Source organism: Pipistrellus kuhlii, unplaced genomic scaffold, assembly GCF_014108245.1.
Source record: "Pipistrellus kuhlii isolate mPipKuh1 unplaced genomic scaffold, mPipKuh1.p scaffold_m20_p_1, whole genome shotgun sequence".
NCBI classification, from domain to species: Eukaryota; Metazoa; Chordata; class Mammalia; order Chiroptera; family Vespertilionidae; genus Pipistrellus; species Pipistrellus kuhlii.
The window spans coordinates 19,016,055-19,042,915 of NW_023425404.1; the positions used below are offsets into that span (position 1 = coordinate 19,016,055).

At 55.8% G+C, this 26,861-nt stretch overlaps 1 protein-coding gene across 2 annotated transcripts; it reads left to right on the forward strand.

The window, feature by feature from the left end:
• The first annotated feature begins 85 nt into the window (after positions 1–85).
• On the forward strand, positions 86–24,496 carry RAB15 (RAB15, member RAS oncogene family). Of its 2 annotated transcripts, XM_036434217.2 has the most exons (7): positions 91–400; positions 17,678–17,738; positions 18,526–18,586; positions 19,060–19,137; positions 19,829–19,918; positions 21,558–21,623; positions 22,047–24,496. In XM_036434217.2, the coding sequence occupies exons 1-7, from the start codon at positions 277–279 to the stop codon at positions 22,203–22,205; spliced, it is 639 nt and encodes a 212-aa protein (XP_036290110.1). In that variant the 5' UTR covers positions 91–276; the 3' UTR covers positions 22,206–24,496. The 2 variants fall into 2 exon arrangements, with proteins under 2 accessions (XP_036290118.1, XP_036290110.1); XM_036434225.2 differs by lacking the exon at positions 19,060–19,137 and having other exon boundaries at positions 86–400.
• The last annotated feature ends 2,365 nt before the right edge of the window (positions 24,497–26,861 follow it).

Genomic DNA, 26,861 nt, shown 5'->3' on the forward strand with positions numbered 1-26,861 from the left:
GCGCGCGCCGGCCTCGCCCCCGCCGCGGGGTCGCTGCTCCCCGCGCGCCCTTCGCGCGCTCCCCGCCCGGCGCAGGGGAAGGGGCGTGCGGGGGCCTCGCTCCCTCCTCCCCCCCGCGCTCCCGGCGGCGCTTCCCGGCACCCGCTGGCGGGGCTGGCGGGGCCGCCCGCTCCCTCCCCGCCCGCCCGCGGCGTCCCCGGCAGCGCGCGCCGCGATGGCAGCGGCCGAGCGGGGCTGAGCCCGCCGCGCGCCGCAGCCCGGCGCCGCGCCCCCGCCATGGCGAAGCAGTACGACGTGCTGTTCCGGCTGCTGCTGATCGGGGACTCCGGGGTGGGCAAGACCTGCCTGCTGTGCCGCTTCACCGACAACGAGTTCCACTCCTCGCACATCTCCACCATCGGTAAGGGGCGGCGGCCCGGGCGCCCCACCTCCCCGCCGCCACCTGCCCGGCGCCCCTGTCTGGCAGCCGGGCCCGGAGGGAAGGGACGGGGATCTGAGAGGCCAGGGGAGGGCATACATCCCGGGGTGCGGGCCGCCGGCGGGGGTCGTGAGCCTCGGCTCCTGGAGGCGAGCGAGGGGTCCTCCCTGCTGCTGCCCTTGACTAGCGATGGGATCCGCGGGGCCGGGAGAACCGGGCGGGTGTAGGCCTGGGTGCCCTGAGCTGGGGCGGCGGGGACCTCAGCCACTGAGATGACGCCCCCACACCCCCCGGTTGAAAAGCCTTTGCTCAGAAGAGGGGTTCACGGTGGGGAGCCAAGTCACTGAGTTCAAGGGGGACACACCGTGGAGCCTGGAGAGGAAGAAAGGAGGAGGGAGGGGCCCAGGGACTGAGTGTCCAGGGCACTGTGGGACCAGGTGAGCCGCCAGGTGGGGCACAGAGGAGGGCTCGGAGGAGATGGGAAAGGGGCCCCTTAGAGCCAGCTCTGGAGCAGCAGCGGCTGCACTGAGGGAGGCTGAGGAACGGCAGGACTACCTGTCTGGACAGGGGGTCAGAGGCAGGCAGGACCCCTTTGGAATATGTCTCTGATCGGGCAATGCTGGCGCCTGGGCTTTGAGGGACGGGCTGGTGGCATCGCAGACAGGACAGTGATGAGATCACTTGTCTGGCAGGGCATGGTGCCTCCCCGCTGAGGGGGCTCCTGGGGAGGGGTGAGCTGAGGGACTTACACCCCATCTAACAGGCTCCCTGGCGGATGCCTGGAGTAGCCTCAGCGCTGCCCAGGTGCCCTCCCCGCCAGGTCAGGTCAGGCAGGGCCCTAGCACTTGAAGCTTCCGCCCTCCCTCCCAACACACACTTCTTGCCAAGAGAGGAGAGGGAGCCCGCGGAGTCCCGAGGAACGGGGCCTGTGGCTGAGACACAGTCTTTGTTGTCAGACAGACCTGGAGACTGCACTCTGGGGCCACACGACCTTGAATGTCACCTAAGCTTCCGACCTTCAGTTTTCCCTCTGTAGAATGGGAATAATAACAGTACCTACCTACTAAGGAGTTTGGAGGAATAAATGAGACTGCTCGTAAAAGCACTTAGCACGAGCTCACACACGAGGGAAACTGGGTAATGTTACCATCACTGAGCTCCTAGGGCCAGTGTCCGGCAAACTCATTAGTCCACAGAGCCAAATATCAACAGTGCAACGATTGGAATTTCTTTTTTTGAGAGACAAATTTTTTAAACTTAAACTTCTTCTAACGCCACTTCTTCAAAACAGACTCGCCGAGGCCGTGGTATTTTGTGGAAGAGCCACACTCAGGGTTGCCAAAGAGCCGCATGGGGCTCGCGAGCCGCAGTTTGCCGACCATGGTCCTAGGGGCTCATTCTCTCTTTGCTTCATTATCTTCAAGGGACTTGGTTTTCATTTTCCCAAGAGAAGCTGTAAGGCAGGCTCCTAGGAGGTCCAGGCGCTTGGAGGAGAGACATCTCGGAGGGAGGGGAAGGCGCAGAGGCCAGGAGGCCGCCTGCCTCTGGGGAAGCTCCGAGGAAGGAGGAGGCGGGAGAGGGAGGCCTGGGAGTGAGCAAGGGAGTGTGGCTGAGGAGCCAGGTGGGACATGAGGGCAGGTGCGGCTGTGGGGACAAAGGGCAGCAGGGTGGTGCTTAAAGAAGCTGGCAGTGGGTATGTTGGGGATGGGCCTGATGCCAAGAGCTGCTGAGCCCTCGCAGAGGGCGGTGGGCTGTCTGGGGACCTTGGCCCTTGCGTACAAAGCAGTAGTCTGCATTCTGGCAACCTGACCACGTTTCGTGTTCTAGGAGTGGCCAGAGTTTTTCCCTGGAGAGCCTGACTCGCCCACCTCACTTCAGGAGCTCTCCGGCTCCTGCTCGGTTGGTGTTGTGGAGCCCCCTAGGGGACGGTCCCCCCACCCCACAGACAAAAGAAGGACTGACGTTTCTGAAATACCAAGTGGACCCTTCTGAAGCTTGTGAAAAACTGTCCTTAACTCACTGCGTCCCAGTAGTTTTATTGTTAGCTTACCAGGGGCCAGATAAGTTTCTACTGAACGAGTACAAAAAACGTTTTACCTAAATGTTAAAGGCACGCTTTAAAATTAAACACCCATTACATTTTGAAGTTATTCATTACATGTTCTTATAAGCTAATATCTTCCTAGAGTGTGGGCCTTTGTAAAACACTGTGTGATAGGAAGCGAGAATTCCCGTGATCTGCCCACGATGTGTTGAGTCCCTGTCCCCCCACATCGCTGATCACCAGCCCTTCTCCTTCATGTCTCTCTTGCCTGGTCTTCTCCCATCTTAGACATGCCTTCCAGCTGGACAGGTAAGTGGGCAGTTTCCCCTCACAGGTGGCGGGACTGCCTCAGAATCCCTCTGGGGCCGCCACTGTATAGGCAGAGGTGAACCAGTGAACTGGAGGTGGAGGTGTCCCCACAGCACCCTAGCCCTCCTGTCCCCACAGGCTCTTGGTATATCGACCTCAAACCTGGAGGCAGCACTCCTCATTTTTTCTCTGCTTCATTTTTTAAAAATATATTTTTACTGATTTCAGAGAGGAAGGGAGAGAGAGAGAGAAATATCAATGATGAGAGACAGAGGGAATCATTGATCGGCTGCCTCCTGCACACTCCTTGCTGGGGATCCAGCGCACAATCTGGGCATGTGCCCTTGACCAGAATGGAACTCGGGAGCCTTCAGCCTGCAGGCCAATGCTCTATCCACCAGCTAGGGCAATTTTTCTCTGCTTTTGCTGGCTGGGCCCACCGTGTCCCAGAATGCAGAGGACTGTTTAGGATTTTACATTCTGTGGAAGAGAACCTCACAGCCCATGTCTTTATTCACATCAGCCTTTTAAAATCTGCCCACAGGGTCTCTTAAATGCATTCTTGTTGGAAGCTTCTTCTGCCTCATCTCGGGTGTGTTTTTCAGCATTAATGAAGACGTGGGGAAGGAGTGGGATGGTCAGAAAAAGCGTTCCCCTTGTCCAGATATAGCAAGCTTTCCATAGAGATGGAAGGGGCACTCAGGGGACTAGTCAAAGAGCCAAGAAAACAAGCACTACCGAGTCATATTCATGAGTTTATCCAGTCAAAACTGTGCCTGTGTCCTGTCAGTAGGCTCGGTGTGCTGAGACCTGGAGATTCCAACACGCATAATACAAGGAGTCATCTCTCTCCAGCTGCTCCTGGTCTAAGGCATATGCTGTTCCCTCGCTGGGCATGGGTCGAGGGGCCTTTCTTGGGGCTTCTTTTGTGAATGGGGAAAATGAGGCAGCCCACCACATGGTGCTAAGACAGAGTTCGGACCTTCTTGATGTCACGTAGGCTGGCACTTAAGTGATTTACTGTTTCTGCCACATCCCGTAAGTGCCAGTGACAGTGCGGAGACCAGCCTGCCGGGGAGCAGTGAGGAGACCTCCCACTTCTTACCGGTCAGCCGGTGGGCAGTGGCCCTGCCGCTGGACCTGTGTCACTGACACGCCTTTCCCGTGCAGCTGTGCTGACCCAGATGCCGTGCAAAGAGGGGCAGCTGCTGCCGTAAGGCTCTCTGCTCTTCCCTGACAAGACTGTCTGATCTGTAAATTAATTGAGCATTCACTGCAGAACACGGTGACAGCCACTTAGAGTCGTGTTACAGTCCACCTTTCCCTGCCCACCTTCCCAGAAGCCTGTAATTTAGTTGGCAAGCAAGACAGGCCAAAAGATAATACACCTGTAGGCACTTGGTGAAGCGTTCTTCCAATGTCCACGATGATCGTATCATCGCTATGAATAAAGGTCTCACAGACATTATCAGCAGCCAAACCACGATGGGAGACTGTGCATGAGGCAGCCAGTGCACAGTGAGGGCACCATGAGTGCCATTGCTACAACCAAGTGCTAGGGGACATCGGAGAAGGAGAGGGGCCCGGTGGACCAGAAACCACAGGGAGGGTTCCAGGGAGGAAGGGAAGCTGAAGCCGAGGCCTCGCAATGGGGGCTGCTTTTCGGTTCCTGTAGAGCAGTGGTCTCGAGAGCCGCGGTTTGGCAACCACTGGCATAGGGCTTAATCACAAAGAACAACAACTTGTAATTATTGGAAGTGAGAGTCTAGGTCAGTGGTCAGCAAACTCATTAGTCAACAGAGCGGCAAACCACGACTCGTGAGCCGCAGTTTGCCGACCACTGACTGCTGTAGGGGATGGAGCAGATGGTGAAACGGGAGCAGAGACAACAGAGGTGGGAATTCAGTGGGTGTTCATGGAACTCTGGGCAGTCTGGCTGGAAGAAAAGGGGGTTTTTAGGGGAAGAGTGAGAACATTCCTCTTTATCTCCTTGTCTCCCAAACTTTAAAGTGCCTTCCAGGAGAGTCCAAATCTTATTCCTCTTTGTTTTTATAGTCCTAGTACAGGGCCAGCCACAATCTCAATAAATAGTGAGTGAATGAATGAATGAAAGAATGGGGGCAGAGGGCACTGAGGGTCTGGCTAAAGGGGTGGAACTCGAGCCTGCACAGCAGTGTAAGAAGGTTCTGAGCAGGGGAATGACGTGGTGAGAATGGCACTTGGGGTGTTGGCTGCAAGAGGGGTTAAGACTTGCAGCAGTAGACCAGTCAGGGCTGCAATAGTGTCTGGGCACAAAGGAACCTCTCAGCTCGTTCTCTCCCCCTTCTTATCCCTTCCAATGGCACCAAAACCAGACTCCACACCGTCACCTGTTCTTGGTTCCCACCCTCAACCTGGCAACTCCTGAAATGGCCTCATGTGACCCGAGCTGCCAGCCCAGACAAGGAGACCATGTGCTATCCTTCGTGGACAGCTGCGTGCAGGGACTTGGTTTCCATTCTGTGTGGCAGCCAGGGGTGACATATAAGCCACAAAAGCAAGCTGAAGGGATCATCCATGAGTTGATTTACTCCTGCTCATCATTGGTCTTCCGTTTGTCCCTGGTCTCTCGACCTTTTGTTTTAAAGCCCCCACCCCATCCCCCCTTCCGCTGCACCCCTCCAGAGGCCACAGCCTGTGATTTTCCAGTTTGGCTGGTTGAACCACTGTGGCTTCAGGGCTGCTTTCTCAGGCTGGGTTTGTGTTAGTATCACCTTTCTCAGGAAGTTCTGTTTGAACTGAGAGCCTGTGGCAAGGACTTGTGGGTGGCTGAAGGGGAGGGAGAGGGCTGGAGGAGGACAGAGGAGAGCTGATTCCAACAAACATCAGGCCAGTGCTTGAGCACTGGGTCTGTGGGCCCCAAACCGTGAGGCGCTGTGCACCTGTGCTGTGTGACACTGTGAGAGGGTCTGGGCTGGGGTTTGGGCAGCCTGAGACAGGTCTCTTCCCACCCTGTCCCCAAAGCCCCCCCCCCCCCCGAAAGGCAGGGAAGGCGAGTCTCTGTGAATAGCATGAAAAGAGCACAGACGTGAATGTGAATAGTAAGGAATTTTGGTCACTCAGTGACCCATGTAGTTAATTCATTAGTGCTTTCTAAGTTCATAAAGAAAATTAGGAGAATGCATTTCTAACCATTATTTATCTCACTATGGATAGTAAATATATACCATACCAAACTTCTCTAAATGTACGGTAACACAACTAGTAAAGTTAACCATCCATATGCATGCAAAGGGTGTAGCATTTTAATATATATATATATATATATATATATATATATATATATATATATTATTGATTTTTTACATAGAGGAAGGGAGAGGGATAGAGAGCTAGAAACATCAATGAGAGAGAAACATCTATTAGCTGCTTCCTGCACACTTCCCACTAGGTATGTGCCCGCAATCAAGGTACATGCTCTTGACCGGATTCGTACCTGGGACCGTTGAGTATGCAGGTCGATGCACTATCCACTGAGCCAAACCGGTTAGGGCGTAGCATATCTTATACATAAATAGAGAATCAAGTCTACTCATCAAGTTTCAAATGTATGTTTACTAACATTTTTATGACAATATAAAATGGGTAAATTAGATACCATTAGCATATTATTCTTCAATGTAAGCATCATTGGATCTTTTGCATGCTTTAATCTGGTTACTATATTTAAGTTTGCTTTTTTTTTTTTCTTCTTTCTAAACACTCTGTTTACAGTATTTTATGACACTTGTAAAGTTCAACTATGTCAATAAAAAACAAGTTAAAAAAAGAAAGAAAGAAAAGAGCGCAGACAACCTGCATGAAGTTCCCATGGCCTCCCTGGCTCCAGGACCTTCCCACATGTTAACATCTCTGCTTGGGTGTCACATCTGTCAGTTGAAGATACTAGCAGAATCTTCCTTAAGGGTCGCTGTGAAGCTTACAGAGGCTGAGGAATAGGAAGCACTGGCGGAGCCCTCCAAAAATGGCAGCTGCTGTCATTGTATCATCGTTGTTACTCCTAGCTCATAACAAAGTTGTGGAGCATAAACCATCCATTACTCTCGCAGTCGGTCATGTGGGCACTGTTGACTGGACGCCTGCTCTCTCAGGTGGGTTGAAGAGCTGGGGACAGAGTCAGGGGCCCATCACCTCGCTCTGCAGGGAGCACAGGAGTAGGTTCATTCCCGGGGCCGGGGCCAGTTCTCCCCTTGCCCTGGCAGTGCCCGGGGCTGAGAAGGAAGGGCTGGTGAGGAAGTGTGAAGGAGTAGGGAGAGAGGTTGCCTCAGGGCTCTGTCACCTGCCAATCTGCCTCAGGCCACGTTCTGCCCGCCCCCTTCCCCAAGGTCATGATCCCCGATAATGACTCAGAAACCCTCCAAGGATTTCATTTCTGCTGCTCCGTGCACCTGTGACACCTTCACAGCTCTGCACTGCACCCACAGAAGCACCCACGGCTTTGGGCGCCCTCATTCCTGCTCCTCCCAGCCTCCTCCTGCTCCCTGGACAGCACGTGATGAGGTTTCTCACATGAAAGTCGATATTTGCCCATTACCCTTCTACCCCGATTGCCAGCTCCTCTCAGAGTGCCTTTGTCTGTAATCTAATCTTTGTGCCCGCTCCCCTGCAAAACTGCCAGTTCTCTGCGTAGGCCCTAGAGGGCTCCTTGGCTATTCTGCCTGGGCAGCGTGCTTTGTCAAGGGGGCCACAGGCATTTAATTCCGCCCACTGACGAGGACAGGGCTACTCATCAGCCCTGTTTTATAACCGGGAAATGTGAAGTCCTGAGATAAGTGATGACTCACCTCTTGCAGGCAGGTGGCCCGAACTGGAGCCTCCGCCCCTCCCCCAGGTCTCCACGTGGGCTTTGTTCGTGCCCTTGCTCGTCCTGGAAGGTCCTTCCGCGGGTTGCCAAGCAAAACGTCCTGTGAGCCAAAGGGAAGAGGACATGTGGCTCCCCACCCTCTGAGGGTGTGGGGCGTGGGACAGTGGTGTGTCCCCTGGAGGACAGGGGAGGGGGGTGGGGGGAGGGGTTGGGGTGTGACTGAGGAGTCCGGCTGGGGGACCTTTGATGGTGAGATCTGAGAGTCACCCTCATGTTACTGTTCTGACAGTGTATTTCCTGAGAACTCTGTGACCAGGGCTCCGGGATCTACAGAGAGGACAGTTGGCTTTGAAATGTGGGTCCTTCCTGATCGCTCTTCCCGGTTAGAGTTTCTCTCCACCCGTCTTTTCTCCTGGCCTGTGCTGACTTCATTTATTCACTCGCTTGCTCACGCGCTCATTTTTTTCTCTCACTCAGTTTATTGAATACTATGTAATGAGTATCTACCTTCTCGCGGGCGATGATCAGGTGGAATGGAGAGGATGCTGTTTTGCCCTCTGGGAGCTCACAGAGCAGTTGGGGAGCCGGGCTTCCAAACCGGAACAGGATGCAAAAGCTGTGGAGTCACAGAGGGGTGACTAATGCCTGCTGGGAGGCTGGAGAAAGCATCACAGAGGAAGTGACATTTGAGTGGGGCCTTGAAGACTAAGAAGGCTTCCCAGGGGATAGGGGGTGGGGGAGGAGGTGCAGTCCGTACTTTCCGGCGTATAAGACGACTTTTGAAATGAAAAAAAGTCAACTGAAAATCGGGGGCAAAAGACCAAAATTGCACAAAAATTACCTGCAGATCTTGACGGCAAAGTAAGTCTTTTCTTTGAAGTGGGGGGTAGTCTTATACAGCGAATATAGGCCTAAACCTATGTTTAAACTGTAAAATTAGGGGGTCGTCTTATACGCCGGAAAATACAGTATGTGCCTGGCTGGTCTGAACTTTACGGAGCAGCGTAAGTTCACTTCAGTCCTTGCTGTGCTCTGTGTGAGGGCAGATGCATGTGAAGGCCCTGTTCCCCCACCCCTTCCCAACCCATGTGTTTGCTTCTGAGGCTCCAGGCCCGCCCGAGTCTTCCTCCCAGAACCTTCTGCTGCCTGTCAGTGCAGCCCTGCTTAGGAAGAGGCTCAGGAGGAGGGTGGAGGAATGAGGAGTCAGTGCCCACTGTAAGGCAAGGCCCAGATCAGGGTCTGCCGCACAGCAGCTCGGCTGGAGCACAGGGCACATGTCTCCCCCCCCCCCCCCCCCCCCCCCCCCCCCCCCCGCCATGGAGGTCTGTGCACACGGCAGTGGAAAGGGCGAGGGTAAAGGAAACGATGTTGACTAACCACCTGTTCTGTGTACCTGCTTTGTACACAGAAATAGGGTGCATTCAGTGTAGAGATGTAAAGTTGGGGTACGGAGCCCTCAACGTGGCCTTGCTAGTGTTTGAGAAGCTTCTTGGTACATTTTCTCAGGTGAGAGCCTGAAACAAGTGTACATGCATGTGTGTGTGGGTGCACACATGTGCACACGTGAGGGTGGGTCCCCAGGAGACTCAAGGGAAGGGAGGGCTTTGCTGAGCCTTTTTCTTTTTATAACCATGGAAGGAATCATGCGGGTCCCTCTTCCTTTCCTCCCTGAGGGGAACTGTAAGTTTGACTGAAATGTGTGCCGGCCTGATGGGTATTTGCTGCTTCCCCTGCCTGGGACCCTGATCCTTTAATCTTCCCCCTGCTGGTGCCTTCCTGGCATTCAGCTCTTAGCTCAAATGCCACCTGCTTTCAAATGTCTCTGACCAGCTCATCGTTTGCACACAAATCTCTTCACTGTCTACGCCATGATTCTCATCCTTCTCCGAAATGACGTGTTGGTTTACTTCTGTGTTACCTGTCTCCCTCACGCGAATAGAAGCTCTCTGAGGACAAGGATCTTTCTGCATTATTCACTGCTGTGTCTTCTGAGCTTAGTTCTAGGCACATCATAGGCGCTCTGTAGCAGTTTGCTCGAATGAGTAAGTGAATGCATTTTCTTAGAGGACGCTGATCTGGGCCTTGCCTTCCAGTGGGCACTGACCCCTCATTCCTCCACCCTCCTCCTGCAGGAAGTCTCCACAGCATTGGTTAATTGGGACTCTTAAGACAGTTAAGAGAGGCTCACTCCGCTACACGTGTTTGAGACTGTGGAGAGAGCGGGGAGTACTTGTAAGGGTGAACTATTTCCAGGAGCTTGTAGCTCTTCTGCTCAGATGCACGTCCTAGGAGCAGCTCAGGTGCAGGAAGGAGCAAGAACAAGTCCCTGTATGAGTGGGCCCTCTTAGCGTATGAAGAGATGAGGGGCTGTGTCTCAGACTAAGGTCAGTTTTGCCTGTCCTTAGGGTCACTGCTGGTGTCAGGTGCAGCCCATCAGCTACCCAGGCGGCTGGCGCGATCTTCCAGGACCACCTCGTGGCTGGGCTCTGCAGTAGGGAGCTCCTGGGGCTCAGGGACTGGGGAAATGTGATCCTCCCGGCATCTTGGGAATCCGGGAACCCTTCTGCCTGAAGAAAAACAAAACAAAACCCCTGGGTCCCTGGGATTCTAAAGACTGCCCTGTGCCAATTGATGTGAAGGTGGTTGCCTCTAGAGTTGCCCTAGAGAATCCTCACAGCCAATTGGTTTGGAGATCAACGCTTCCCACGGATACCAACAACAAGCAAGGCTTACCAACAAGACTGCACACACAGCCCACAAAGGGCTTCACCAAGACTGTCCACCTCAGGTAACTGGGAAGCTGACCCACTGATTCATATAGAGTTGCCCTAGACCCCAAACCACCTTCCATGTTGAGGTTGTAAGTGTGTATGTTGACAAAAAGAAGGGTACCCTTCTGAAATCTCCAGTCTTTTCTTGTGGGTGGGCGTCCTCATCAGACCTTTGACCCCAGTGCCTTGGCTTTAGAACAGTGGTTCTCAACCTTTCTAATGCCGGGACCCTTTAATACAGTTCCTCATGTTGTGGTGACCCCCAACCATAAAATTATTTTTGTTGTTACTTCATAACTCTAATTTTGCTATTGTTATGTAATCGTAATGTAAATCTCTGTGTTTTCCGATGGTCTTAGGCTCTACAGCAGCAGTTCTCAACCTGTGGGTCACGACCCCACTAGCAGGGTCACCTAAGACCATCAGAAAACACAGATATTTATATTATGATTCATTAACAGTAGCAAAATTACAGTTATGAAGTAGCAACAAAGATAATTTTATGGCCGGGGGTCACCACAACACGAGGAACTGAACTAAAGGATCGTGGCATTAGGAAGGTTGAGAACCACTGCGTCAGATTAGGATTCTGTCTGCCAAAGACCAGGGCCTCTTTGTTTCTGCTCCCATCACTCCCAGAGCAAGATGGTACGAAGGCTGGCTGAGCATGTGCTCAGGGCGGGGATGAGGCTGGCGTGAGGGGTCGTCCGAATGCAAGTGGGTAAGAGGAGGAGGTCGGTGGGCATGTATTCCCCCAGACAGTGAGGCTAAGGTCCCCGGAGAAAAGAAAGGAAGAAGATACTGCAAGTGGCAGGTCCGAGGCAAAGACACTCTCCCCTGCCCCCCTTACCCCCGCCTAACCGGTATGAGGGACGGTGGTGTGCCAGGAGCCTTTGTCTTCAATCTTCTCTTGAGTCTTGGCTCTTAGCTCTCTGGCTGTTTACCTCCGCGGGGGGAAATGGCGTCATGGGGCTCTGAGGACCACTGGTCTCTCTGGATGAGAGAAGGGGGTTCTGAAGTGGGGATTACTCCGATGCCTTGTCTGGGTCTGCCCATTCCTAAACTTGTCTTGGGGTTGCTCTTTGGCGACCTCCTGTCACACCCACATGAACTCCGCTGTCCGGCACCTGCTGGTTTCCTCGGGGCTGAAGGGGGCCTTGCTGGGACCTGGGCTTGGTAACTGGAGCCAACACAGCTCCAGGGATTGGGTGTCGGCCTTGGGTTTCAGGTGTATTAGGTTGTTCCTGTCGTGGCGTCTCATTGCTCCTGAAGAGGCTCAGGTCACGCTGCTGGTCCTCTGGGCTGCGGTTGACGGCGGCGATAACATTTGGCACCCCGAAGCGCCCCGTTTCCACTGGAAGCCGGTGGCACCTGGCAGCAGGCAGGCTGGCACCTGACATTAACCCGCGAGGTGCCGGCCCACCCGCAGGCACAGCCCTGCTTTTCCAGATTTCAGGTCGCAGCCAGATTCTGGGGGCCCTCAGGCTCCCCGAGGTGAGGGGTGGGAGGCATTTTCCTTTTGTGAAACCGCTCCGCTCCGGCTTAGCTCTGGCTCTTCCTCTCGCCTCTCTGCCTCCGCCGCCCAGCGTGAGCCCTCCTGCCTCTCAGAGCTCTTTCCAGCCCCCACGCTGTGACCCGGGCTCCCAGGTCTCCTCCTCCCCGAGGGAGCTGGGAGCCGCTCCAGCTAACGTTTGACAAAGCCCCTGTGCCCAGCCCGTGTGACAGGTGTTACACCTTATCTCACAATCCTCACAAACACCCCCACATGAGGGGCCGTCGCCCCGTGTTATAGGTGAGGACACGGAACCAAAGAGGCTCTGGAGCTTTCCCAGAACCACGCAGACCACTCGCGGTACAGGCAGGATCGGAAGCAAACTCTGGCCTCACCCCTGGGCTCTGAGTGCCCACGCCGGGCCGTTTTCGAGCCAGACTGCCTCCCGGCTTCAGGGAGAGACACCGGGATGGTGGGGAGTGTCCTTCCCCCTGGGGGTGCCCTGTCCCCTCCTTTTCACAGTCTCCACTGCTGGACAGCGAGGCAGTCAGCTCAGCCTTGGTTTACTGCGCAAGTGAGGGCCCGTGCCTGTCCCTCTGACCTGACCCCGCGCCCTGGGCCCCGAGGAGGCCTCACCTGCCCCCGAGCGGTGAGGCCGGAGCGGTGAGGCTCCCCCTCCGCTGTGGCCTGGCAGCCGCTGTGGTTGCTGGAGGAGCCGAGGCCTGGCAGCCGGGGGCACAGCAGGAAGAGCCGGAGGCCACCGGTGCGTCAGCGCCGGGCACTGCCCTCACCTGAGTGTTTGTTGCTGGTGTCTGTGAAGCGTGCAGAAGGCAGGACACACGCCCCTGCTCTTGGGTCATGGGCACCCATCCCTCCTTACACTACTTGATGCCCAGTACTGCATGGGGGCCAAGGTTTTAAAACCAAACAAAAAAACGCTGTCAAATACAAAGTACAGTATCTGCCCCTTGGCTACCAGTTGGGGCTGAAAGACACATACAGGGAGCAGGTCACACCGTCTTAGGAGTCATCCTCCCAGCCCCTTATTTGCAATGTCTACCTGCCAGCCGGGGGGAGTGGTGGAGGGGTTGATGGGCCATTAGGTAGCAGTGGACAGTCACGGGCTGTGACCCTTGGGGTATCCTGAGGCGCTCTCTAAGAAAAGGGGGTGCGCTCTGAGGCTGGAAGGTGGGGTCTGGTGTGGCCTGGCGGCTGTGCTGGGACACAGTGCCCTGAGCCTCACTTCGGCCTGCACGCTCCTGCCTTCGGCATCCTGCCTTCCTGCCCACCTGTCTGCCCCACGCTCAGCTCGTCACCACTGCACCGTCTGGTGGGAGCCGGTTTGGTCGGCTTAGCTAGCTCCCCTGGTCCCTCTCCACCAGGTCACCTTGGGGGTCACCAGCAAGCACCTCCTTCCGGTCAGATAGCCACCCTGGTCCAGTCAAGAGCTGCTTTTCTGCAAAGAACACGCCGAGGAGAGGCCGTGGGCTGGGCAGTCCCAGCCGGAAAAGAACACTGGGTGTGGCAGACACCGCAACCAACGTGTCTGAGGGGCTGGGAGAAGGATGAGCTGCTCGCCATGCTCTGGGCATGAGGCTGGGAGGGGCTCCATCTTCCTGGCTCTCCCCCTGGGGCTCCGGGGCCCTGGGAAGCTCTGCGGGAGCTGTGGGGTGGTTTGCTAGTTTCTTCACACCCACGCTGTCCCTGAGCCTGGGGCAGGAAGCAGGCGCTCTGTAGGACGTGCTCTGCAGGGACACCGAGGTGGCCCTGTCCAGGGGGATGCTTCTGGGCGTGGTGGGATCACGCACTCCCACGGAGCAAGGGGTTCCCTGAAGGCAGGCTGTGGTGGGCTTGTCCCTGTGCGCTCACTGCTTCCCTTCCAGACGCCTCGCAATACCAGAGCAGGTGTGGGGTGGCCCCTGGGGTGTGGCAGCAAAGGCTCCACAGCCTCAGGAGAGTCGGGAAGCCACTGGTCGGGTGAGGAGTACCCTGGGTAGGCATTAAAGAGACAGGTGTCCAGTTCTGGCTCAGCCATAAGACGTGGGAACATGAGTGAGTACATTCCTGGACCACTCCGTGTCTCACGGTGATTATCTCCACTCCTACCTGCACCATGGGACTGGCGCAAGAACTGAGGGTTCTGGATCCCCTGGCCCGGGGGTGGGCTGTCGCTATAAGGAGGGCCATGAGCCTGGGGTGTGCTTCTGCCTAGAGACGGACTCACAGTGGTCCTCAGACTGGGTGTGCTGCCTGGTGCTGAGGCTGCAGGTCCGGGGACTACGCTTGCAACACGGCTGTCCCCAGAGCTGCTGTCAGAAGTGGGATCCACGAACCAGCAGCGCCACCCGCCCTGGAGCCCGGATGCAGCATCTCGGGCCTCATAGACCACCTCCTAGGTCTGAGTCTGCATCTCCCACGGGCCTGTGTGCTCCTTGAAGCTTGAGAAGTGCTGCCTTCGGAGAGCCAGGAGGAGAACACATGGGGGGGGGGAGGGCGGTGGATACAGAACTGCTCTTCCTCCGGCAGATTCTGAGGATGCAACTGAGAGGGGCGGACCTGTCAGGGTGTGGACCAGAGGGGCCTGATGCGGACAGCTGCGGTGAAGACGTGGGAAGGAGAGAGGACTCTTCCTCGGGGAAGGTGGACAGAAAACATTCTGAGGAACGGGGGTGGGCCTCAGGGGAAAGGCTCTATCAGGCAGCGTCATTTTGCCCCCGTTTTGCCCTCGGCCAGGCCACAGTATCCTCTGGAAGGCCTTCAGCTGTGGGGAGGGGCTGCACGGGGTCCAAAGCCTGCAGCGGGGAGGACAGGAGCTGTGAGGAATGCGAGCGGTGATTACACATCGATTAAACAGTTTGCTGAGCAGCCACGGGGGCCCGGCTGAGGTGACAAAGCATGAGTCTGCAGGCGACTAAACAAGGCCAGTGTTTTGACTGCCCGCCGCGCTCGGCAATGGAAAAAGCCAGCAGTGCTCAGAGACGCTGGGGTCGTGGAGGGCCAGGAGTTGACTCGCAGATGGACCCAGCGGAAGGTGCGGGGTGTGGGGGAGTAGAGCAGAAGGAACAGGTTCCCCTGAGGATCTGTGGGCTGTTCATCTATAAATTTATGAAAAGAGAGGGGGTGGGTGGGGAGAGGAAAATCCCTCCCACCGAAGGCCTAGGCTTTCTGTGTTTCTCCCTTAGTGCTTATGAAGAGGCAGAATTGAAGCATTTGGCTTCTCTGAGACGTTACAACACATTTTATTGGGGTGGGGGGGATCAGGAGGGTCAAGGTTACAAGTGGTGAAGGTGCTTTGAGCCCCAGAGTTCCTGGCCACACAGCTAAGAAGGGAGGGAGGCGGGGCGAGGGAGTCCGCCCTGCCTCTTCCAACAGCCTGTGCTCATCCTCGAGGTGGGGAGGCCTAGTGCTGGGACCCCCTCGCCCAGCTCAGCCCTCCTCCAGGACCTTCGGAGAAACAGGAACACCAAGTGTGGTGAGGGCCTCTATGCCTAATTAGCCTACAACTCTCCAATCATTCCTTCAAGAAGCGGGAAGAGTGCATGGTATGGCCTCAGAGGCCTCTGCCGTGGCTGCGCAGTCCTTGGGCTATTAGCTCACCACCACCACCCCCCCCCACCCCAATCCCCTTCCGAGGCCTTTGCTTCCTTCCCACTAAGCTCTAGGAGGGCAGAGACCGTGAGTCATTTTTGCCGCTCTTTGCACGGAGCCATGTGCAGGGCACACAGTTAGTTCCCAGGAATTTGTAGAATAAAGGACGTAGAACCTTCTACCCCACCCCCACCTTTGGGGTCTTTGGAGCCGCGCTTTGCAGCCCCCTTGTGACCACTTTGCACGAGGCACTGCACTGGACTTGCTAGGCTAGTGAGAGGATGGGCTAGGGTTACTGTAACGTGAACAAAATTGCTGGCTCTCCCAGGAAGAAGGCACTGTAGCGTGAAAAAAACAAACACACAAGAACCCCTTGATTCCCTTCTATCGCCTCCTCCCTGTCGCGCCCTCCTCTCTTCCCCTCTCCGCACACCCGGGAGAAAGGCTGCCGGGCGCTGCCCGTTGGGAAAGTACCACTCCACAGAGAGGAGTTAGCGTGGGCCGGCAACGTGATTCACCTCCAGCCGATTCTGTTTAGTTCAGGCTGTTCGTTCTGAGCCTTTTCTCCTTCTAATTCAATGATTATTGGTCTCGATGGCGAGAGGGAAGAGCCTGAGCTTGATCCTTGTGAATCTGTGGAGAGCTGGGGGCGGGATGGGTAGGAGCAGAAGTGTTCCGGTTGGCAAAGAGCTGGTGCCCAGGTGGACCGGCGGCCCCGCAGGGAGTTCTAGCCCAGCAGGTGGGGGTGTGGGGGAGGCTGTGCTGTGCAGCCTGGGGACTGCGGTCCGGAACGCTGCCTTTCCCGCGTTCTCCATCTGCACACTCGTTAGCGATGCCCATTCCTGACTCGTCTCCAGGGAGCACACAGAGACTTAAGCTTAATTAACCTGCCAGACACGGCTTTGACTCACTCACTGGGCACCGCCAGAGCTGGGGAGAGGCGCTGTGATGAAAACCTACCGGCTCATCTCCCTGTCGTCACTCAGATTCAAGCCCGTGTGGCACCGACGTCTCTTGCTGCAAATTCCCCGAAATATGTTTCTGCCCTGGGCTGGTTTGCCAGATCGTTGCGTGTCCCCTGTACCATGGCAGCTCAGCCCCTCAAGCCCGAGACCCCTTTGTCTTCCTCTCCCTCCCCAACGACATGCTGTGCCGTGCCTCTTCGTCCGGTCCTTGGCGGTCACTCCTGAGCCCCCACTGTGACCAGGACAGCACGAGGGCGTGGTGATCACTGCAGGCGGCTGGCTAGCCACCAGGTACCAGGCACTCTATGTCCCTTGTTCTTTTCAGGGACCCACTGGAATGACGGGTAATATCCCCATTTTACAGAGAGGCAAGGTGCCCAGAGTCACAGCTGTGAATTTAGCGGCCAGCGTTAGAATTCAAGCTCAGGCCAGATGTCAAAGCCCAGGCTCCCAGCACACCACAGCACCTCCCACAGTAAACCAGTTAGTCCACAGCCAGTCCCCCAGGCCTTCTCCTTGGCGGCCTTTGCTGGGTGCCGAGGGCTTCCTACACACCACAATGGGAAGCAGTCCTCCTCTCTCCGGCTCCAGGCACCTTCCCCACGTTCCGGTCAGCGCCGCCACCTCCCTGACGGTTAATGAGGCAGAGAAAGAAAAGCCCAGGCCCATCAGGTGTATCGCTGTTTGTAGGAATTAGCCTTCCCAGAGGGACTAATACAGCGGTTCTCTCTGGAAGTATAATTAGGAAGACATCACACACGAGTGAGTGAGGCACGTTCGGGGCTGAGGCAGCGATGGAGTGGATTCCCTGTGTTCCTTCATTCACTCCCTGTACCCCCAGGCTCTTTACTGCTGACAGCTTGCAGCTCAGGGAGGAAGGAGAGCCCCATTCAGAGCACCAGACGCTTCCTTGGGGTCAGTTTTTGGTTCAAGAAGGCCCTTAACGCCTGGGCCACAGTGTGGCTCAGTGGTTGAGCATCGACCTATGAACCAGGAAGTTACGGTTTGATTCCCAGTCAGGGCACATGCCCAGGTTGTGGGCTCAGTCCCCAGTAGGGGGTGTGCAGGAGGCAGCCTATCAACGATTCTGTCTCTGAGATCAATTACATATCTAGAAGGCCCCTCACTTCATGCATCTTTCTGCCAGATTACACCAAAGGAGCTCCTTCAGGTGTGAGCACCTGGCTGTCCTGTTCAGGTCGAGGCGGGCTCTGAGTGCTTAACGCTCGCTCTCTTCCTTTCCCCAGGTGTTGACTTCAAGATGAAGACCATCGAGGTGGACGGCATCAAAGTGCGCATCCAGATTTGGTGAGTTGGGTAGGAGGAGAGGACCTCGGGCTGCTCCCGGGCTGCCACTGCCACGTGTAAAACCCTGAGGCTTCATCTGGCACAACTGGCCACCTGTTCCATGGAGAAAAACGGAAGTCTCAAAGCCCACCTCCGTGCTCCCAGGAGCCTTACCTAATCTTTGATCTCAACCTAGAGAAACTATGGGATTGACCACAAGTCACCAAAAGGCAGAAATGAGAGGAATTGACCGATGAACCACTGTGGGTTTGCCTTAGAATGAGGCTTTGGGCTGTGCCACTCCTGGTAGGATTGGAAGGAGGAAGAAGGGCTATACCCCACCTATTAGGGTGGGACGCTGGTGAGAGGTCCTCAGTGCAGCATGGTGCAGTTCCCACAAGTAGCCACAGGGGGCCGCTGTGGCTCTGGCCTCCACTACTGGCCACACTCACTGCCTTTGCCGGCTGCCTCCCAACTCCAGAGTGGGAGGGGCATTGCCTCCAGAGGACCTGGAGGTGGAGCAGTCCCTCCATTCTGGCCAAATTCTAGAGAGAGTTGTCAAGGCCCAGTTACGGCTGTGGCTTCTGGTGCAGATGTAGTGAACAAGGCCCCTACCCCTGTCAGCACCAGATGGCCAGGCACCTCTCCGGCCGACTCATATCCCCCGAGAGACCAAAGCTCCATTGATTTTCACCCTACAGCGCCCCAGTCTTTCCCGCATAGGCACAGGGTCTCTCAGCTCCTGCTCCTCCCTTCTCACCTGCTCCCACGGTCCCCGCTCTTCTGGGGGACTGGCTTTCCACTGCAGGGACACCGCGGGGCAGGAGAGATATCAGACCATCACAAAGCAGTACTATCGACGGGCCCAGGTGAGCCACCATTTTCAGGGTTCAGAGGCGGGATGCTGCCACCCACACTCCCGGCTCTGGGTATTTGAGATACTATCTGTGCCACTCACCCCCAAAATAGGGCCCTTGGATTGCCTGCTGGGGAGGGAGCCCCTAGGTGGTCTTTGAGTTGTTGGTGGACCATTCATTCATCAGTGATTCATGAGCACTCACTCTAGGCAGGTCCCCCACCCTCACCCTCCATCTACCCTGGGCTAAAGACCCAGGTCCAAGTATTTGGTGGCTTTCTACCTCAGGGAGTTTTGGGATGGGTCTAGGAAGCGATAGCATTGGGGGTCTGAGACAGAAGAAGGTATTTTGGGTGCTGAGGAGTCCTTGTTATGCTAAGCAGAGAGCAGGGAGTGTGGGGCCCAGCATCTAAGGCACCGCACGGCTTCTGGCCCCATGCCCGTGCGCATCCCCCTCCCCCACCTCTCTCTCGCTCTCTCCCCCAGGGAATATTTTTAGTCTACGACATTAGCAGCGAGCGCTCTTACCAGCACATCATGAAGTGGGTCAGTGATGTGGATGAGGTAGGAGATGCCACCTCACCACTGGGGTGGGGGAGGGCACCTCCGAGGGGAAAGCGAAGGGAGGGCCCGATGGGAAAGGCCGAAGCTCTCGGGGTTGGCGAGCAGACGCTGCCAGGAAAGCTTGCCCTCCACAGCGCGGGATGAAGACCTCGGTAAGTCCTCTGTAGGGAGAAGCCCCAGCTGCCATGCCCTCCGTCCTCTGTGCCCAGCCAGGATGCCCAGAGTGAGTTAGGTCCGAGCCTACCCCGTGAACAGCTTCTTCCCCGAAATCTCAGGACCAGGTGGGATTCTGGTCCTGGCTCTGCCATGGCAGCTGTGGCGCCCTGGGCAAGCCATTCGAACTCTTTTGCGTCCACAGTTCCTTGTCGGTAGAATGAGGGGTTGGGCTTACATCCAGTGTCCTTTCCAACTCAGGTGCCAGGTGTCCAGCCTCAGGAAGCACTCCATCCTTTAGGCTGGGGCGTGGGTGGGAGCTCCTCATCAGAATTAGCCAGTGCTTCCTCTTCGGACCGTCCCCATGACGCTGTCCTCACCCATGCTTCTTGGGGCAGCCTGGCAGCTGCCCCCAGTCCGCCCCTCTGCCCCCGGGCTCTGAGGTTTGGCGCTGCTGTGGGGCCAGGGTAGACGTGTGGTGGAGAGACGGGAGGGAAGGCAGCACTCACGGGTGGTCCTGCCTGAACTCTGTCCCCAGTATGCACCAGAAGGCGTCCAGAAGATCCTGATAGGGAACAAGGCCGATGAGGAGCAGAAGCGGCAGGTGGGAAGAGAGCAAGGGCAGCAGGTACGTGGGAGTGAGCTGGCTGGATCCATCCCTGCGGTTTTTTGCTACCTTCCAGGCCAGTCCTAAGAGCTGTGACCCTGGATCCTATCACCCCCATCAGGCACCCTCATACCCCTGTGATAGGCCAAGGCGCTGGGTGAGCTGCCATCCTTGAGAGCTGGCTTTCTGCCCTTCGGGACAGTGATTTGGGGTCCACCCTGATGCAAAGACCTACTGGGAAGCAACTCTCCCAACTCCCAAGTCCCCCAGAGTGAGATTACCTCTGCTCAAGAGCTCATTCCAGTGTTAGTGAGGAGGAAGGAGTTCAAGGTGCTGGCTTGTTCTCCAACAGCACCCAGGCATAGTGTGCTTTCAGCCACCCACCCGCTCCTCACCCCTCCCTATCCTCCTGACACTTGGAAGGAGGTAGGAAGGTACATGAGGAACGAAGGGCCCATAGTCAGAGAGGCCCTGGGGGCAGAGAGGGTGGGAGGATGGCACTGAGGGGATGCCCAAGCACACAGGGAGACCACCCTCCCAGAGGCAGAAAGGCAGACAGATGCCACAGAGACAAGTCACCCATCCACTCGGAGGGTCTCAAGTGCTTTTTTCCCCACCTCTTCCATCAATAGCATTCCTCTAGCACTTAAGATGAAATTGATTTTTTTATATTAAAATATAATGCAGCCTGGCTAGCATGGCTCAGTGGCAGAGCATCAACTTATGAACCAGGAGGTCATAGTTCGATTCCTGGTCAGGCTATATGCCCAGGTTGCAGGCTCGATCCCCAGTGTGGGGCATGCAGGAGGCAGCTAATTAATGATTCTCTCTCATCGTTGATGTTTCTCTCTCTCCCTTTGCTTCCTCTCTGAAATCAGTATAAAAAATATATTGAAAAAGAAATAAAATAAAATATTAAAAAAAATAATGCCTTGCCCTAGCCAGTTTGGCTCAATGGATATAACGTCAGTCTGCAAACTGAAGGGTCCTGGGTTTGATTCCAATCAAGGACACATGCCTGAATGCAGGCTCAATCCCCAGTGTGGAGCATGTAGGAGGCAGTCGATCAATGATTCTCTTTCATCACTGATGTTTCTTTCCCTCTCCCTCCTCTCTAAAATCAATAAAACTATATTTAACAACAATAATAATAATGCCTACTTATTGAAGAATCTGAGAGTAGAAACAGATGCTGCTGGAATAAGTATTTTTTGAGCCCTGCATGCGCTGAGCCAGTGCTTGGAGGTACATGACCTCATTTAATCATCCCACAGCCTTGGTTAACAGACGCTGTCATCCATCCCCTTTAACAGATGACAGAGCCGGGTCTGAGAGAGAATAAGCATCTTGTCACACAGCTGAACAAGGTCACACAGCTGTTAAGAGGCAGCACTGATATTCAAGTCTAGGACTCATTGCCTCCAATACCGTGTTTTTCATTAGGCTGCCACTGTTTCCTATTTTGGTGTCTGTTGGGTGTGCATATGTGTGTGCTAGCCTGTGTCTTAGAAGGAGCTCGTAGCCTCCTCTGAGAAGTCACCTCCTCTGAGAAGTGGTCACCACTCAGGAAGGGTTGTGAGGGCAACGGCAGACATTCCTGCAGGGGCCGGGCGCCTCCCTTCCCTCCCTGACGCCCTCTCAGGAATGTCCTCTCTTGCAGCTGGCCAAAGAGTACGGCATGGACTTCTACGAAACAAGTGCCTGCACCAACCTCAACATTAAAGAGGTGAGGACGGCCGAAACCAGTTTGGCTCAGTGGATAGAGCGTCGGCCTGCGGACTGAAGGGTCCCAGGTTCGATTCCGGTCAAGTGCATGTACCTTGGTTGCGGGCACATCCCCGGTGGGAAGTGTGCAAGAGGCAGCTGGTCAATGTTTCTCTCTCATTGATGTTTCTAACTCTCTATCCCTCTCTGTTAAAAAAAAAAAAATCAATAAAATATAAACAAACGAACAAACAAACAAACAAAAGAGGTGAGGATGCCCAGGCCCAGCTGCCTGTCTCTGGCTGAGTTTGGAGTGGGGAAGCCAGAGGAGGAGGGGGCAGATAGAAGCCACAATAAAATGAGGCCTCGCCCCTTGGGCAGTTGCAGGGCCGCAGAAGGAGGAGGAGGAGTCATTGGACTAACCCGCGCTCCTTCTGTTCCCCAGTCTTTCACGCGCCTGACGGAGCTGGTGCTGCAGGCCCACAGGAAGGAGCTGGATGGCGTCCGGACGCGTGCCAGCAAAGAGCTGGCTTTGGCAGAGCTCGAGGAGGATGAGAGCAAACCTGAGGGCCCAGGGAACTCTTCCAAAACCTGCTGGTGCTGAGGGCCCTGCGTGGAGCACCCACAAACCTCCCCTCCCCTCAGGAGGCCTGTGGCACAGACAGGGAGTCCGGGCTTTGCCCTGCTTCTCCTCTCACCTGGGTGACCCGGTGGAACATCAGTCACTGCTGCTTCCCCAGCCTGGCCTTGAGGGTGGCCCCGCCTCACCTCTGAGCAGCCCCCAGCCCCTCCCCTGGAGTGGAATGCTTCAGCCCAGATTCCCACCGCAGCCTGCTAGGAGCGAGCAAGCCCCGAGGTGCTGCAGCACGCTCACCCCGAGCTCCCCAGACAGCGGCGTCCGGAGTCCAGGCCACTGCAAGGCTCCTCCTCAGTGCATCTCGTCTCCTGTCCGCTTCTCTCTCTGTCCCCCCACGCCCTGAGCCCTGATGCAGCTCCTTTCTCTTCTCTCTTCCTAAGCCTGTCCAAGGGGATGGACTGCAGCTCCTGGGATGTTCCTTCTCTGCTCCTGGGAGAACTCCCGCCTGTTTTGTGGGGGGGGCCAACGGTGGGGTGCTTCTTCCCACCTCCCTTCCCCACGTCCTTCGTGTGCCCCGGCCCTCACCGCTGGCCTGGGGAAGTGAACCGTCAGGTGGGAAGGACTGGGGCCCTCAGCCTGGGGCTGCCCTACCTCTCCCAGCTTTGGCCTTGCTTGGCTGCCTGCCCACAGGCCTCTTGGGGAACTGAGCTCAGAGGCAGGTGCTTCAGAGGAGAAGATAAACGGCGAGGAGTGGCAAGGATAAGACGTCACCTCCATTCTCTACCTCCCGTGCTGCACGTACCCAATTCCTCCCTTCTGGGCTCCCGGATTACAGACCTGATCCAAAGCCTGAGGGCACTGCGGGGGCGAGGAGAGGCCGGGGCAGTGATTGACAAGCTAGCCAAGGACTCCAGAAAGAGGAGCCTTTGCAGTTGAAGGACTAGTTCCTATAGATCAGGTTACAAGCAAGGGAGAGCAGGCCAGGGAGGGCAGTTTGCAAGCCAAAGGGGGACTCCCTGGGCCCTTCCGGTTCTCGTGTGAGAAGAGCATTTCCCACCACCCCCTCGCAGGTGAGGGGTGGGCCTTCACAGATCCAGCCTGCAGCTCAAGGCTTTCACGCCCCGGAGTTGGTGGGAGAGGAGCGGGACTTCCTGGGAAGAAGGGAGGCAGCCCTGAGGAAATGCTCGGTGCTGTTTTCTCCCTTCTTCCAGACAAAGGGCTTCTCTGCCCCTCTGACTCCTGATAGCAAGGCTTGGGGTTTGCCAGCTGCACGGAGGCTGCAGGTGGAGGGAACAGGACTCCTGCAGGGCTCTTTGTCCAGGAAGACGGTTCTTAACCCATAGGGCCTCAGAGTCTCCCAAAGAAGGCCCTGTAAGGAAGGGACAGGCCAGTGACCAGCCCCAGGAGGGCTTCTGCCCCGCTTCCACAGGAGGACCATCCTTCAGCTACATATTAGCTGCATTGCTTGGCTGGGCCTGGAGCTAAGAGGAACAACTGGGCCCCACTTCCTTACCCAAAAATGGGGTGTGGGCATGAAATCGCCACCCCTTTCTTCAGGGCTTGTCAGGCCAGGAGACCGCAGGCGAGGGGGACTCCGGATGCAGGGAGGGGGCAGGTTAGCAGAGTGGGAGGGGAGGAGGGCAGGCGCAATTGGTCGGTGGCTAGTGAAGAAGATAGAGAGCCCGCGGGGGTGCTTCCTGAGGGCTGGCTCCTCGGATGGCAGGACACAAGCGGCATCACCTGGGGGTGGGAGGGCGGTCACGGCGGCCTTCAGAGTCAGCTCTCAAAGTGCCCTCAGCCCAGGCTTCGGAGAGGGGAGGTCCTGTTCGCCTTGGTCCAAGAGGGTGGGGGGCAGGCAGTATTGCAGATCTCCCTGCGGACAGGCTGAGCACCTCTGCCTTTCTCTCACCCCTCAGGACACGGGACTGTTTTAACTGCCCCAGGGGTTCTGGGAGGCGAAGCAAAGAGGGGAGCTTCTAGGGCTGATTAGCCCCCAGCTGGGGGAGGGGTGGGACCCGGGAGACGTGGGGATGTTGGGGTGCATCACATTCATCAGGTTCCAGAGGTGGCCTCCCGCCCCTAAACTTCTCCAATCCAGGAGTTGGCCTGGGGCCTGGCATTAGGCCCAGACTGCTGAGCGGGCACTCCTGCCTGCGTACACCTCCCCCGTCTGCACCTGCTGTCCTAAGACCCGGCCCCCCACCTCCCCGTGACCGGTGAACTTTGTGTGCTGTGTCTTGGGTCCAGTATATGAATTGTGAGCCGGGGTCATCTATTTTAAACTCAGATGTTTACAAAATAAAGACTCTTTCAAACCACAGGTGTGGATGCCTGTATGAGCTCCTGGGAACAGGTCTCGCTCGGACCCTGGCAGTGAAGGGAAGAGGCAGAGGCAGGGCTGGTGGGAGAGGCTTCCAGAATCCTAAAGCAATGGCAGGAGAAGGACGATGGGAGTGGCCAGCATCTTCCATGCTGTGCCTTTCCTGCTGCCACCTGCAGGGGAGCCCCGAGCGAAGCCCCTATTGCTGGGCGATGGGTTTCTCCTGCAGAAGCAAGACCGCGCAGAATCAATGAGGGCGTCTTTAAAGCCAAGGAGGTTCTCAGCGGCCAGGTGAGAACAGGCTTTCCCGAAGACATGAGGAGGGGCGAAGTCATCTTTCAGAAGTTCATCCTAGCCCTGTGACTGAATACTCCCGGGAGCATGGCAGGTTGGGATCCTGGAGGTCTGGGTGGCGGCAGCTGGTGAATACTATACTGTGGGGTGCAGGGTTGATGGAGGAGGCAGAGAATGGGGGTAAGGGTCAACAGAAGAAGGAAGGAGTAAAACAAGGCAGGGCAAGAGTCTAAGATCTTACCCTGCACTTCCCAGTTTAGAGAGTGCTTGTTATACTTGTTTCCCTCAATCCACACTGATCCTATCTGGTGAGGTAAGCTGGGTGATTTTCCTGGTTCAACAGATAAGGAAACAGGTGTCTAGGGGCCCCAAGTAACAGTGGCAGAGTCGTGGTTAGAGGCAACGGAACCGAAATCTCTGGAGGGGAAAGCTTTATCCTCTATTTAGAAAAATTTTTATAAGCAATTCTCCTTTGCAGCCAGAGTTGAGAACCACTGGCCTAAGCGTTCTGCCTGCTGAGCCAGTGCAGTTACCAGAACCCCTTCTGTCCCTGTGGGAAGCTGTGGGAATCACACACTCAGTGCGTGTCACGAAGTTACCAGCTTCTGCAAAGTGGGCTGGTTTGAGGTGAAGTTGGACAAAGAGGAATTTCAGGAGAGCCGTGATTCAGTTGTGAAAGTTAGGAACCTGGGTGACTCAACGGCTGTACCTAGAGGGGAAAAATGGCTTGTACCTGAGGGAGAGGGCACCCCCCACTCCTCAGCTCAGGAACTTCTGGGACCTTCCTGGAAAGAGATCACAGGAGGGCAGCCATAGGAGGTGTCGGGAAGCCAGAGAACTCTCGGCACGCACGCAAATCTGCCAAGTCCATGTTAAAGTTTAGCCCACTGTCAAGGCCAAGTCCTTCTGACTCAGTGGCTTGGTAGAGACATTTATGGGCTGCTTCTGGGAACTCCACCCAGCCTTTCCTGCTACCTCTTCTGCTGGCCAGATTCCATTCCCACTTAGGTAACAGAGGCCTGTCCTTAGGGAGCAGCCCGTTGAGACCTGTAGGTTCCCACGTGCTGTGAGTGGCCATGGGTCAGGCTACAAAAGACCGACAAGCCAGGCACCCTCTGCGGAGTAATTCTCCATCTTTACAGATCAGATTCTCAGGCCTGGCTGCTGCCAGCCTCGTGGGTTTGTCCTAGGAGACAGTTCCCAGTGGGCCTGTCCCAGTGAAAACTGCCTCTAGTAAACAGTTGCTTTGTTATTGAAATCTCTCCCTAAACTCCCAAAGCCAGGTGAAGCCTAATCGCCAGGTTTACCGCGGGAGAAGTCCAGGCATTAAAAAAGCAGGTGATTTGCTGAGTTGGTGGGTGCTCGGGGGGAAATGAAGTGGAGCGTTCGGTGTTTCTGATTCCTGTGGGCTTCCAGGGGTGTGCTCACACCATGACAAGCCTCAGCAGGTCCCCAGGTGGCCTGCAGTACCCTACATCAGTTTTTTCCAAACTTCTCTCATGATGAGAATCACCTGGTGGAGTTGTTAAACTACAGATTCCTGAATCCCAACTAAGAGCACTAAGCTAAGTATACAATTTTACCTATATGTTCCCAAAAATTCTAGTTTAGCACTTCTTAGTTGGGATTCAGGAATCTGTAGTTTAACAACTCCACCAGGTGATTCTCATCATGAGAGAAGTTTGGGGAAACACTGCCCTACATGGCTGGTGCTGAAAATGTTAGGGGTGATAGATCCTCCCTTCCCTCAGTTGATGGACAGACATAAACCCCACCTGCAGCAAGACATTCCTGAGCTCTGAACCACCAATCAGCACCTGCCAAATACCCTAAACCCCTCATTCCTAAATCCCTAGGTCCCTAATCAATCAGCCCGTGCTGAGTGCCCTAAGCCCCACCCTCTATCCTTAAAGGTGCTTGTAAGCCCCTTGCCGGCTCTCTTCCGCTCCTCTCTGTGGAAGCAGCCAGCAGGGGTACCCTTCCCTCCAATAAAGCCTGTGTCCTGCCACCCAGTCTCCGGTCTAGAATCACAGCAGCTTGACTCCCTGCTGACTTCCCTTCTGGTGGGG

Coding starts and splice junctions, on each gene's coding strand:
- RAB15 (XM_036434217.2), top strand. CDS start 277: ATGGCGAAGCAGTACGACGTGCTGTTCCGGCTGCTGCTGATCGGGGAC. Junction 19,138..19,828: donor GGGTCAGTGATGTGGATGAG/GTAGGAGATGCC, acceptor CTCTGTCCCCAG/TATGCACCAGAAGGCGTCCA. Junction 21,624..22,046: donor CCAACCTCAACATTAAAGAG/GTGAGGACGGCC, acceptor TCTGTTCCCCAG/TCTTTCACGCGCCTGACGGA.